The 13,689-nt window shown below is 47.6% G+C and overlaps 1 protein-coding gene and 1 pseudogene across 1 annotated transcript in view; both read left to right on the forward strand.

Moving 5' to 3' along the window:
- Amer3 (APC membrane recruitment protein 3) overlaps window positions 1–5,094 on the forward strand; it is an 11,381-nt gene extending 6,287 nt beyond the window's left edge. Inside the window, exon 2 of the mRNA XM_008848267.1 lies at window positions 919–5,094. Coding sequence (XP_008846489.1) covers window positions 938–3,370 — 2,433 coding nt within the window. The 5' untranslated portion in view covers window positions 919–937 and the 3' untranslated portion in view covers window positions 3,371–5,094. The remainder of the gene's footprint in view (window positions 1–918) is intronic.
- An 82-nt stretch (window positions 5,095–5,176) lies between these two features.
- LOC103746159 lies at window positions 5,177–12,816 on the forward strand (annotated as a pseudogene).
- The last annotated feature ends 873 nt before the right edge of the window (window positions 12,817–13,689 follow it).

A 13,689-nucleotide genomic window follows, 5' to 3' on the forward strand; every position in this document is an offset into this window, starting at 1 on the left:
GAATTTGAATGTTGTTGCTTATATTATTCTTGGGGAGGTTCTTTTGAATTTTTGTTAATTTTGGGAATTTTTTTAGGTTTTTTTTTTTTTTTTTTTCCTTTTTTTTTTTTTTAAATTCCTGTGGCTTAAAGAGACTCCCTCCAGAAAAATGTTTCAAATGGGAAGAAATGGCTACACAACAGACAGTGCTATTGCTGAATTCTAAAGCCTGAAAATAGGAGTCTGAATAGGACAGATAAGCTTAGAGTGCTGGGGGAATTGAAAGTCCACAGATGCAGCCTTCTCCAGGTCCTAGTCATGTGGGCTCCTAGGCATGGGACTTAACTGTTTTGTGACCTCAGCTATCTATAAAAGTAGAGCAGGGTGGTGCAGTGGGGTCATCCCATCTCGCTCTCTCTTCCACACCACGGAAAACCCAATGGGACTGAGACTCTGCAGTGAGAGAACTGTTTGAGCAAGGGTGGCAGGAGTCTTTCAGAAGCTGCAGGCTTTCCACTCTTAGATATTGTATCAATTACTTTCCTTACAACAGTGACAAAATACCTGACAAAAGTAACTTGAGGAAGGAAGGATTTCTTTTGGCTCACAGTTTGAAGGGCTACAGATGATCATGCTGGGGAAGGCATGGTGGCAGGAGCATGAGGCAGCTGGTCACATTACATCCACAGTTAGGAAGCAGATAGAGATGAATGCTACTGCTCAGTTTGTTTTCTCTTTTTCTGTTTAGTCTGGGACCTCAACCCATGGCATGGTGCTGTCTACATTTAGGGTGGGTCTTTCTATCTCAATTCACCTAATCTAGATAATGCCCTACAGACGTATACAGAGGCATGTTTCCATGGTGATTCTAAATCCAGTCAAACTGACAGTAAGAATTAACCACCACAGATACTAAGTGCCTCCTGCTTTCCTCCACAGTGACCAGAACACTGGCAGCATGGAACTGAGGAGAGGAAAGACCTTCATCAAATCCAGTCTGCAGATTTCCCATGAGAAACCCACAGACCCAGCAGCCCCTGCTCCAGACAGGGAAGATGCAGGCCCCTGGCCACTCTCACAGGGAGGACAGCAGAAACCCTGTGGTGAAAAGGGCTCCCAGACCAGTCCCTGCACCCAAGGGTATGATAGGTGCCCCAACAAGGAGATACAGTCTGATCCTGAAGGGGGTCCTGCACCTCTCTGTGGACCCACCTTCAAGTTGGTGCGGAAGAGCAAGACTCATGACAGTGTTCCAGGGGCTGCAAAAACAGCTGCCACTACAGGGCAGATGGTGGGCAGTGTGAGCTTCCCAGAGCCCCCCGGAAGTCAACGTATGATTGACTACCGCCACTTTGTACCCCAGATGCCCTTTGTGCCAGCTGTGGCCAAGAGCATCCCAAGGAAAAGGATTTCCCTGAAGAAGTCCAAGAAGTGCTTCCGAAACCTATTCCACATCCGCAGAAGCAAGACAGAGAACTTGGCCTCACTGGCAGCTAAGGGAAAGAGCCTGTCATCGCCTGGGGTCCCATTGAGTGCTGCAGCTCAAGGCAAAGCCTTCCTCTCCATGGGTGAGGGACTAGGGCTAGATAGCCTGTGCCAGGACCTGTCTGACAGTGAGTTTCTGCCTGACTCATCCTTTGACCTTTGTAGTTCCTTGTGTGAGGATGTGGCCTCACTCAAGAGCTTTGATTCGCTCACAGGCTGTGGGGAGATCTTTGCAGATGGGAGCTCAGCACCATGCTTGGAGCTGAGTGAAGGCCCAGAAAGCCCAGCTTGTTCACCCCAGGCCCTGGAAAGCAAGACTCCCCTAGGCCCCTCCCAGGGTAGTGTGGAGCAACTGGCATCACCTGCCCAGAATGAGGTGTCAGACTTTACTAAGTTCTGGGACAGTGTGAACCGTTCTGTGAGGCAACAGCAGCGTGCCTTGCTGGGTCCATGGCTGGCAAGCTCCCAGGGGACAGACACTGACCAGCCTAGGTTAGACACAGCTGGACTGGCTGAGCTTCCTCTGTTCCCTTGCAAGGGTCCTCCCAGTGGCTCCAAAGCCAGCTCCATAGACACAGGTACTCCCAAAAGTGAACAGCCGGAATCTGTGTCCACAAGTGATGAAGGTTACTATGATTCCTTCTCACCTGGCCTTGAGGAGGATAAAAAGGAAGCTGTCAGCCCAGGCACACCTGCAGCTGCCTTCCCCAGGGACAGTTACAGTGGTGATGCTCTCTATGAGCTCTTCTATGACCCCAGTGAGGCCCCTGTTGGCCCCTGTCTGGATGATGACCTATGTGTGTCTGAGAGTCTATCAGGGCCTGCCCTGGGGACCCCACTGTCTATGTGCAGCTTCCATGTGGGAGCTGAGGAGAACCTGGCCCCAGCCCCAGGCCCTGACTTGCTCAGCCAGGGCTTCCTACAGAGTTCCTGGAAGGGCAAGGAGTGTTTGCTAAAGTTGTGTGACACAGAGCTTGCCATCACCATGGGCATTGTCAACTGGCTCCGCCGTACCCCACCTGTTCCCACCCCTGCCTCTGGGGAGCCCAGTGATCCACCTGGCACCAACAGAGTCCACAGAGGCCCAGCAGAGAACCTGGAAGGCAGGGAGAACAAAGTCTTAAATAAGGGCAAGGCCACAGTGTGCTTGGCACCCAGCAGAAAGGAGCCATGGGCACACTCAGGTACCAAAGATCTGCTTGCTAGAGAAAGCAAAGTCCAAAGGGAGCCTGTGAGGGGTATTGGCACCCCATCTAAAGACCTCTCTCTGGAGGAAGGAACACAAGACCTCCCTGAAGGCCTGTCCTCTGCAGCTACCATAACAACGGGCATTTCCAGGAAAAGCAAAGCTCCAAACCCCACTACCTGGCCCAGCTCTCAGAAGGAACCTGGGTCACCTGGTAACCTTACGTGTTCTCAAGGCCCCTTACAGCTAAGTCATGGGGGAAGCACCCTTGATTCGGGGCCCATGCTGGCAGGCTATGTGGCACATGTGGCAGCCCTGCAGATCTATCCAGATGACCAGTCTCTAAAGCAGAACACAGGCAGTGGGCTCTTCCAGCAGTCTCAGGTTTGGGTTCCTGATGCTGTGCAGCAGAAAAAGGCAAGCAGCACCCCTAATGGAGTAGATGTCTGTAGTCTGCCCTCTCCTGTCAGCCCTCAAGATCAGAAATGTCCAGACCTCTTCCTGGACCTGAGCCAGCTCAGGTTAGAACCCTCCAAGCTAGGTGTCCAAGCCTATGCCTCTGTGGACAGCCAGCCCCAGCAGCTCAGCCTCAGAGCACGAGAGCAGGCATCACACAGGGGTCAATGGGATCCTGAGCCTCCCTCTGCTCTTTCTACCCAGCAGAACCCCCATGGATATCACCAAGAAGTCCTGGGACTCACTTTGGACAGCCAACAGTAGCAAGTGGTTCCTTTGTGTGTGCCACAAAATGCCTTATGGCCTTAGAGGACATCTTTGTGGCCAACCAGAGAGGCTTGCAGGCTAGCCATGGCCAAGGTACACTGACCGGACAGCCTCATCCTCATCAGGAGCTGCATCTTCACAACATCATTCAGAAGAACCAAGGATACAAATATTCATGTCCCCCTACCCCTGCTACGAGGGATGTACTGAGGGTAGAGAGGAACATACCCAGGCAAATGGACAAGGAGGGTAGGGGGATGGGAGAGGGGATGGAGGATGGGGTGTGTCTATGTGGAAGCATACTTGCCTGAGACCAAGGCCAAGGGCTGTTGGAAGCTGCAGATGCCTGGCTGCTATTTAGACCACAGGTCAGTGAGGCTGATGGACAGAATACAGTCCAACTCGGAAATGCAGATCAGGATAGCCAATCCACCTGCTTGAGGTGTATGGGAAGGATGAGGTTCAATGCTTGAAATGCAGGGGACCTTGTAGGATTGACCTCACAATAATCCACTGGCCTCACTGCAGCCTACACTTTGTCCAAGATAGGAGGCCATGTACACTGCATCACTGCATCTTTTGGAATAACAAGAAGGACCAGTTCCATCTCAGCATGAGCCTGGAACCAGCCAGCACGGTGCATGTGTACAGCCTTGCTGGGACTGGCCAGACTCTCGTTGATCAGTACCTCCAGGTTCTCTGACATGGATCACTCTGTGCAAACAATGACTTCTCTCAATTTGCTCTCTCTAACTGATGCCTTGGATAGGAAAATGCCCATTGATTTTCCAACCTCTGCCATTCTGCCTTGGAGTAGCAAAGGTCCTGACTCTCCCTTTTGTTTTGTCAGCATCCCATCTCCTCTCCAGGAAATCTTCTGAATGGAGCTGTGTACCACCCCTACTCCTAACACAACAGACCCACAGCATCCAAGCATTCAGATCGTGAAAGGAGCTGGTGGTTGGTGTCCCTAGGAAGGACAGCAGATGCAGGGACAGAGGGTCCATCCACTTCCTCAAGGATTCTACCTCAGCCAAAACAACACAGTGATAGGAAAAGGATGAGGATATGACAAATAGCTATGAAATCTTGTTTCCAGGATCATATGGCAGGCAGACTTCCGGAGAGGTCACACTTTATGCAGTGTTTCTGTGGGGGTAGTAGAGGAATTCCAGGCAGGGCTGCAACTCTAACAGCAGCACAGGTTCAGTGCCTAAATACCAACACTTCACTTCATGCTAGAAATGTTCTTGTGGCTGTTGCCTTCAATGGCACTCTGAGGCCTTCCATGTGTCAGGTGAGAGCTACACATCATAAGTTAAAGACAAGTAGCAAGGCTCTGCAGACCTGGACATAGGATGCTCAGGATCTTTCACCTGGGAGGCTCCATCTGACACCGCCTCCCAGGACCACACTCAGTCACTGATCAGTCATCACTGATCCTGGTTGTGAACAGGTCACAGTCAGGACAGTTTACCTGACCCCTGCAGCAGTCTGAGGTAAATCTTATGCTCATTTTCAGACCCAAGGAACTGTGACACAGCTGATGTGATCTTCTTGTAGACACATGGATAGTGTGTACAGATAGTAGGATTCAAACCCCATCCATATCCTGCTATAGAAGCCCTGCTCTGCAGCAAGGTCTGGAACTTTCCACTGGTTTCCCACAGCTGACACCCCTCAGAGCCTCCACCCCTTTTCTTCTTTTAGGTCACAGATGCCCGAACACCCTAGGATTTTAGCTACATGTCTTCTGTGAGCAGGTTGAGAACCCAGCAGGGAGACCACCCTACTTCAAACAGTCCTGTGGCTTTGTACTGTTCCTGATGGAGTGAGTGCTCAGTAAATACTTTTTTTGAAAGAATGAAATGTCAAAATGTGAGTGGTTTTCTGATTGATTTCTTATTGACTCTGAGCCTCATGTTTGGAGAAAAACAGCATTGAGGTTAACAGGAGTCTGGGGCTGAGGAGATGACCCAGAGGGTAAAGTGTCTGTCATACAAATATGAAGACTTGTGTTTGGATCACCAGCATCCATGTAAAAGCCAGACATGGCAGCACAAACCTATAACCCCAATGCTGGACAAGGGCGCAAAAGCTCACAGGCAAGCCAGACTAGCTAAATCAATGGTGAAAAACCCTCTCTCAAAAACTGAAGGTACAGATCAATCAAGGAAAGACATTCCATGCTCTGCTCCAGCCCAGCCTCCACACAAGTATACCTACACACACATGCACATTTCCTCACTAACAAGTACATTCACCACACATGCAACACACACACACACACACACACACACACACACACACACACACACAATTAAAACAGGAGTCTGCTTGGGAAACAGACTCCTTCCCCATGACAGGGGACAACTTTCCTTGTCATGACTTAATGTACAGTAACTTGAGGTGATAGTGATAAGCTCATCCAGGCTCAAGAGCACATCAGATTGCAGGGACCCAGACCCAGTGTGGTCTACAGTGATGTAGCTACCAGGTGATAGGAATCCAGAGCCATGATTCTGTCCAAGGGGAGACTTTACACAATCCAAGCACCTCTGAGGTTCTCATTCACGGTCTGTAGTGGGGTCGGTCCAGGGTGGAGGAGAATGAAGGCGAGTAGTGTGAACTCTCTCTGAGCCTTTTTTCTCCATACTCAACCCTCAGACTGCTCTCTTTGGGAAGCCAAGAAGTGCTGCCCTAGCCAGGCTCCATAGGTTTCAAGGTGGCCCACTGGAAATGTACTTCAGGGACAGCAAAGGTCAGCAAACTAATTGCTAGGAATAGAAGATACCTGCTTCTTTTCCAGAACTCTCTGGTCGATTCTTTTTTTTTTTTTTTTTTTTTTTTTGCCATGTGTGTGTGTGTGTGTGTGTGTGTGTGTGTGTGTGTGACCATGTGTGCATGTGTGGAAGCCAGAGGAGGACACTGGGTGTTCTGCTCTATCACTCTCCTCTTTGATCCCTTCAGGGTCTCTCACTGAACTTGGAGCTGGGGCTGGCAGCCAGCAAGCCCCAGAGATCCTCCTATCTCTGCCTGCAATAGCTCTGTGATTACAAGTGTGTGTGGCCACACCCAGACTTTTTATGTGGGTGCTGGGGATTCACACTCAAGTCTTCATGCTTATGCAGGCTAGGCCTCTTTCTGCTTTCTTGCCCATCTCATTCATGTATGGCTAGGGAATTTTACATAACCTGTGAGGGCAAGTGAGGATGGGAGCAATGAGAGAAATGGGGAGGGGGCAATCCTGGGGTAGATGAAGGAGAGGAGCGAGTTGGGACAGGAGGGAAGGAGTCTGAGAGATCTTGATGAGAAAGCCTGAAGACAGGACAAACAGGAGGAGCCTGCAGGGAGTGCATCTCATCCTTCCTGTTTTCCTATTTTATCTTATGTAATGTAGTAGAAATCAATGCATGGGCACTGGAGAGACTGCTCAGCGATTAAAAGTGTGTACTGCTCTGCAGAGCACCTGAGTTTGGTTCCCAGCACTCACATTGGGCAGCTCACAACCACCTGTGACAGCTCCAGGGAATCTAATGCTTCTGGCATCTGCTTCCACAAGCACCTACACTAATGGGTACATACCCCCCCACATACACCTACACATAATTAAAAATAAAAATAAATGTTTTTTAATATCTTATTATTTTATGTGTATGAGTGTATTGCCTGCATGTATGTTAAGTGCACCTGTGTTGTGCAATACCCTCAAAGGTCAGAAGAGGGTATCAAATCCCCTGGAACTGGAGTTACAGATAGTTGTTAGCCACCATGTGGGTGCTGGGAACTGAACCCTGATCCTCTGCAAGAGCAGCCAGTGCTCTTAACTGCTGAGCCATCTCTCCAGCCCCAATAATAAAATGTTTTTGTTTTGTTTTAAAAAGAAATAAATGCACAGAATAAAGGGTTAAAAGTCACAAAAGGGAAAACAGCAAAAATAAAATTTCTGCCCTTCCTCCCTCACTCCTCTATTAAGAGAAAATCAATTCACACCTCCTATGAACAAACCAGTCATGGGAAATGCCACACCTGTCTTCCCACAGTCAGACTCTTGCTTTGTGCCTCAGACCCTTTCAAGTTCCATGATGTTAAGTGCGATGTTTTCAACCTTTGCAGGCTTGGCAGCCTCTCCTCATTCTTCCACACAGTCTCAAGGTACCAACTAATCTCTCCCCAGCTGGGGAGTTACCTTCCTGCTTTTGTTGCACAGACAGTGTGACACTCACTCCTTTATTCCCCAAGTATTCTCTATTTAATGCTTTATTGTGAAAACTTCCATTAAAAAGATTTTTATTTTATAAATTTTATTGTTATTGTGTGGTTGTGATGTGTGTGGGTATATAAATGTCAGAGGACAACTTCACACACTGAACCATCTGGTCACCCCAAAGATGTAGTTTTAATATATTAACATATGTTAATTATATATTAGCATATATTAGTTATATGACTAATACGCATGCTTCCAGGGTGCTGTCTGGCTGTCTTGAGGTCCTGATGATACCTCTGTTACCAGTGGTCATTGTCTGGATCAGTTGTATCCCAGGTTTTTGGTATCTTGTTCAAAGAATTGAAAAAGTACACACAGATGGCAGAGTGACAAAGGCTTTTTTGTTCAGAAGCCAAAGTACAAGTTAGTTACATTCTGAGGGAGAAGCAGGATCTGGGGCTTCCTTCCTTCCTTCCTTCCTTCCTTCCTTCCTTCCTTCCTTCCTTCCTTCCTTCTTTCCTTCCTTCCTCTCTTCCTCCCTGCCTCCCTCTCTTCCTCCCTCCCTCTCTCTTCTTCCCTCCCTCTCTCCCTCCCTCCCTCTCTTCTTCCCTCCCTCTCTCTCTTCCTCCCTCCCTCCCTCTCTTCCTCCCTCCCTCTCTTCCTCCCTCCCTCCCTTCCTCTTCCTCTTCCCCTTCATCGCTCTCTCTTTGACGCAGGGTCTCATATAGCCCAGGCTTGCATCAAACTCACTATGTAACCAAGGATGATCTTGAACTCATGATGCTCCTGCCTCCACCTCCCAAATGCTGGGATTATACCACCCAAATGCTGTATACCACCACACCCAATTTTGTGTGGTGCTGGGGATAGATCCAGAGCCTTGTGCATGCTAGGCAAGCACTCAGAAAAAACTAGAGGGCTTAGGGTGTAGCCCAGTGGTAGAGCGCTTACTTAGTACGTGCCAGGTCCCTAGGTTTGATCTCCAACATTGGCAAACAGCAAACAAACAAAGGCAGGAACAACCAGACCTGAATGCTAGTGGCTGGTTACAGACCCCTGGCCTGTGCCCATCGCTCCGGTTTGAGATAGACCCATTGGTGTTCTCAGGCTCTGGAATTTTCCCCACGTCCTCCGTGGAGTTGGCTTTGTATAGAGAATGCACCCTGTAGTCCCAACTGGCCTAGAAATCCCTATGTAGAACAGGCTGTCCTTGATTCCACAGAAATCCACCTGCCTCTGTCTCCCGAGTACTGGGATTGATTAAAGGTATGAGCCACAATGCTGGGTATTCTGGGGCTTTCTTTAAAAGGCCTTGGAGGATGAAGAGTTTGTTGCTGGGGGCAGAACATTGATAAATTTTAAATATGCACTGTAAACCCTAGGACAACCAATGGGATTTTTGAAAGAGTAACAATGATATGGTAAAATAAAAATAAAAATGAGATAATATGACACTTAAAACTAAAGAAAGCAGGCAGAGGAGAAAACCTTAAAAACTAAATATAAAATTAATACAAACTTAGTAAATTGGTAGCTTTTACTCCAACAATACCAACACTTCCTTAAATATGAACAATACATGAAAGAGGGCTGGCAAGATTGCTCAGTGGTTAAGAGCACTGGTTGCTCCTGCAGAGGACCCTGGTTCAATTCCCAGTACCCACATGGCAGCTAACAACTGTCCATAACTCCAGTTCCAGGGGATCCAATGCCCTCTTCTGACCTCTGCAGGCATTGCACGACAACATGGGTGCACTTACATATATGCAAGCAATATACTCATACACATAAAATAAAAATAAGGTATTTTTTTAAATAAAAGAGATCATAGGATCATATATTTAAAGGCCCCTTTACCTGCTGTCTATAACAAACTCACCTGAAATATGCTGATACATGTTGAGAGTGAAGTGAAGTGTAAGACACACCATGCTAACACCAGAAAAAAAGATCCCATAAACAGCCCTCTGTACCTGCTGTGACGGTCAATCTTATCACCCTGACAAGATCTGAAATCTCTGAAGAGACCCATCTCTAGGGAGCCAGTGAGGGAGTTCCCGGAAAGGATTAGCCAAAGACAAGCTCTTCCCTCAGAGTGCGCAGCACCTTCCGATGGGTGGTGCAGTTCTAGAGTGAAAGGCACCATTGCCTACCTACCTTTACTCTTCCTGGGGAGTCTGTTGTGTTTATTCCACTTGTTGCTGGTGCAGCTGTCCTCCACTGACATTGAATTGCAGCTTCTTTAGTCTTTCAATTGAACTCTCCAGGAATCTTCCAGGCCTTCAGCACCATGGACTGAGCAGCTATGGTGTTCTCAGCCTCTCCAGCACACAGACAGCCGTTGTTGAGCTATGCAGTCTGTGTAAGCCAACCTAATAAATCTCCTTTTACAACAGACATATATCTTCTAGGTTCTGTGCAGCTAAAGAACCCAGCCTAGTACACATGCCTTCTTGCAACTGTTCCCAAAGAGAACTGTGTAAAAAAGGAAGAAAAGCCCTTCACTGAGCACTAGCAATCCAGTTTGTCCCCATGAGGCACAGGTCCCATATGTCTGTGGGGTCTTCCCAGCTTTCCAAGGGGCTTTGCAATGCATTTGTTGCTGGGCCCTCCCCTTGTGACTGACATCAGCTCTCTGCCATGTTCTTTGGACTAGGATCCCTTCCAGAGCAAGAACTGTGTACCACAGAGAATGCCCTAGAAACTGGTGAATGAACAATATCTGGAGGGTGAGAGCCCAGTGGTGATCCTGAACTTTGGTGTCTAGAAGGAAGGACTTGGACAAAGCAAAATCCTCTGCTGAGCCCAAAGTCCCCCAAACATGGGGATCAATCAGGTTCCTCACAGCCTGGATGAAGATACTTCTGCCCTTAAATGTTCATTGGAGAGATCTGGTGAGTGCTCGCAGTGCCCCAAGAATGAAAAAATCTGTGTCTTCTGCTTCTCTAGCTGGGAAAATGGAAGCATGAGTAAGTCTAGGGCTGGGAGGATGACTCAGTTCATAAGCTCATGCCTTCCAAGCGTGAGGACTTGGGTTCAATCCCCAGAGCTCACCCGAAAACTCCAGGCAAGCCATGGTGGGGATGCCTTTAATCCCAGTACTTGGGAGGTAGAGGCAGGTAGATCTCTGTGAGATTGAAACCAGACTGGTTTACATAGAGAATCATGGAACAGCTGGGGCTACAGGGAGACCCTGTCTCAAAAGAACAAAAAAAAACAAAACCCAAGCCGGGCGTGGTGGTGCACACCTTTAATCCCAGTACTCAGGAGGCAGAGGCAGGTAGATCTCTGTGAGTTCGAGGCCAGCCTGGTCTACACAGTGAGTTCCAGGACAGCTGAGGCTACAGGGAGACCCTGTCTCAAAAAGACAACAACAACAACAACAACAACAAAACCAAACAAAAAAAACTCCCCCAAACCAAACCAAACCAAACACAACCAAAACAAAAAACCACCACCACCAACAAAATCCTCCAGGCATGGTGACATGTGCTTGTCATCCCAGCACTGAAGAAGAGACAAGAGACTCCCTAGGGCTCACTAGCCAGGGAGCTTAGCCTAATTGGTGAGCTTCAGGCCAATGAGAAACCCTGTTTCAAAGTACACAGCATTCTTGAGGCTGACATCTGCGACTATTCTCCAAACCACACACACACGCACACACACACACACACACACACACACACACACACACACACACACAGGAACCCACATGAGCACAAGCATATACACATCACAAACATAATAGAAAATAAAAAGAAATTAAATTGGGCCTTGGGGGGCAGGCTGGGTAGTGGCTGTCTCTACAGGCAGTGCATCTGCCTCTGCTCCAGCCTCATCTTGCCTGCCCCTCTCCCTTTCCCCTTCTCTCCTAACCGACAGCACACAGGGCCCGTCATCGGGGTAGCAGGAAAGTTCCATCCATCCTTCCATCTCTTACTCCCATCCATCCTTTTCATCCTTTCCCTGTTGGATTTACTGCCACTATGACCCTATAGAATAGAGGTGAACAACTGTATCACCAAGAAGTCACTTGTGCTCAGATTCAAGAATGAGGCCACCAGAAACAAATCAAACACGGTTGAAGCAACATTTACAGATTTGAATGGCATCCTCTATCATATTTCAAATCCTAATAGAACAAAAGTGATGGTCAGTATTTCTTTGAAATTCTAGGAAAAACTTCAGGCACATGGTACAGATGAGTTATTAAAGAGTATACAGAGTTTCTTGGTAAGCCCAGAATCAGTGCGGGGGTCCTTCCCCGCTCGCAGCACGATGGGGGCTGAGGAGGAGGAGTGCGCTGCTGTCCTAACCCTCTGTTCCTGAGGCACCACCAAGGAGGCAGGGAGTCTTGTCCAGCAGGAGTTCATTTATTATTAAGGCTGAACAATATTTAAAGGCAAAAACCACAAGCATAGCATAGGCGGGGATGCCGGCATCCAATCAGCTCAGAGGTCACATATTAGCACGCAGGCCCTTCTCATAGCATTAACTCAGTGTTACGAGGTGATCCTGCGTCCTTCACTGGCTGAGCTCCAATCAGTATTACTTCTTCTTATTGTTGCGTGCCAAGCTGGCTAGCTGGCTCCACCTTCACCTATGCTGCTCAGCGCCATCTTATTACCATACCTCCACAATCAGGATACAGTTTCTTTGCTTATAAGACCTTGACAATTGGCCTGCATCCAAGGATTCTATTGTGCATCAGGCTGGCATGATTAGCCGAAATCATTTTGCCTTTGTCTTTGAGAAATACTTTCATTTCCAAGAAGAGGGCAAGGGAGGAGAGAATGGGGTGATTACCCATTTTAGGATGAAGAGACCATATATGTTGAATCTAAAAAAGAAAGTCTCTGTCTTCAGCACAGTGTTTAAGGATGATGACAGTGTGGTCATTAGAAAGGTGTTCATGCAGGAATTCAAAGAAGGATGAAGAGCCAGTCACACAGTCTCCCAGGTCCTCTTTAGCCACAGAAACATCCTCTAGATGCCACCTTGCGTCATGACACTGACTACATAACCTTTGTGGTGTTCTCTCGCCACACCAGCCCTAATGCTTGAGATAACACAGTCAACCAGATCCACACGTTCCAGTGCTCCAAGGCCTATATTCACACATGTATGCAGACAAAAACATTCAACTTCTTCAAGGTGTTCAACAGTACGTACCCAGATTCTGAGAAAAAAAGAAATGAAAACAATCACAGGGAAGACATTTTCATCCTGCTAACTCTTGGGAATAGAGAAGGAAGCTCCGTGGACCCAAGGCTGGATCGCTTGGTCCTGGATAATCACAGCCCTTCATGTTGCACCCCTCCAGGTTTTAAGGGTCTCCCTTTGGGTTTCATTTTGTGCGTTTGGAAAATAATCTACAGAAATGAGCTATGACTACAAAGACGTCATAGTTCCCCCAAATTAAGAAAAAAATTCTATTATTCAACTTAATTCTTTTTCCTTTCCTCCATCACTCCCTGTTTCAGGCTCTTTTACTTTTCAGTGTGTAATAACTACAGCTAATGCAATATTAGCTTGCTTTTTCCTAAGTATTTGAATTCAAAACTCCCATATTTAAAGAAATATGCTTGAGTCATTAATAGAGAAGATATTTCTATTTTTAAAAATTAAATTAAGCTGAGCGTGGTGGCACATGCCTTTAATCCCAGCATTTGGGAGGCAGAGGCAGGCAGGTGAGATCAAAGCCAGCCTGATCTACATAGGTAGTTCCAGGCCAGCTGGGGCTACAGGCCTCAAAAAGATACTCCCCCCAAAATTAAATTAAATTAATTTGCTATTGCTCCCAGAAGACTTATGAGGAGAGACTACGGAGACTTAACTCTTGGTGCATGTGGAAGAGTTCTTCCTTCTCAAGACTCAGCCCATTCCAAGGCTGGGAAGACCACAGCAAGTTCCAGTTACTCCAGGGACAGTATGAAGGTCAAGTACATCTATAAATGACAACAAAAACCAATTTTTTACTGACACTGTTCATCTCTTCTCATGGGCACATGAACCGTACTGTAATGTCATGCCACGTCAAGTGGTAGCAAAAGGCATGTAAGATGAGGTGAGTGGTCATGGGGTGGATGGCTGTAGAAAGCAGTGC

The sequence above is a fragment of the Nannospalax galili genome, unplaced genomic scaffold (assembly GCF_000622305.1).
Source record: "Nannospalax galili isolate Female #2095 unplaced genomic scaffold, S.galili_v1.0 scaffold224, whole genome shotgun sequence".
Lineage (NCBI taxonomy): Eukaryota > Metazoa > Chordata > Mammalia > Rodentia > Spalacidae > Nannospalax > Nannospalax galili.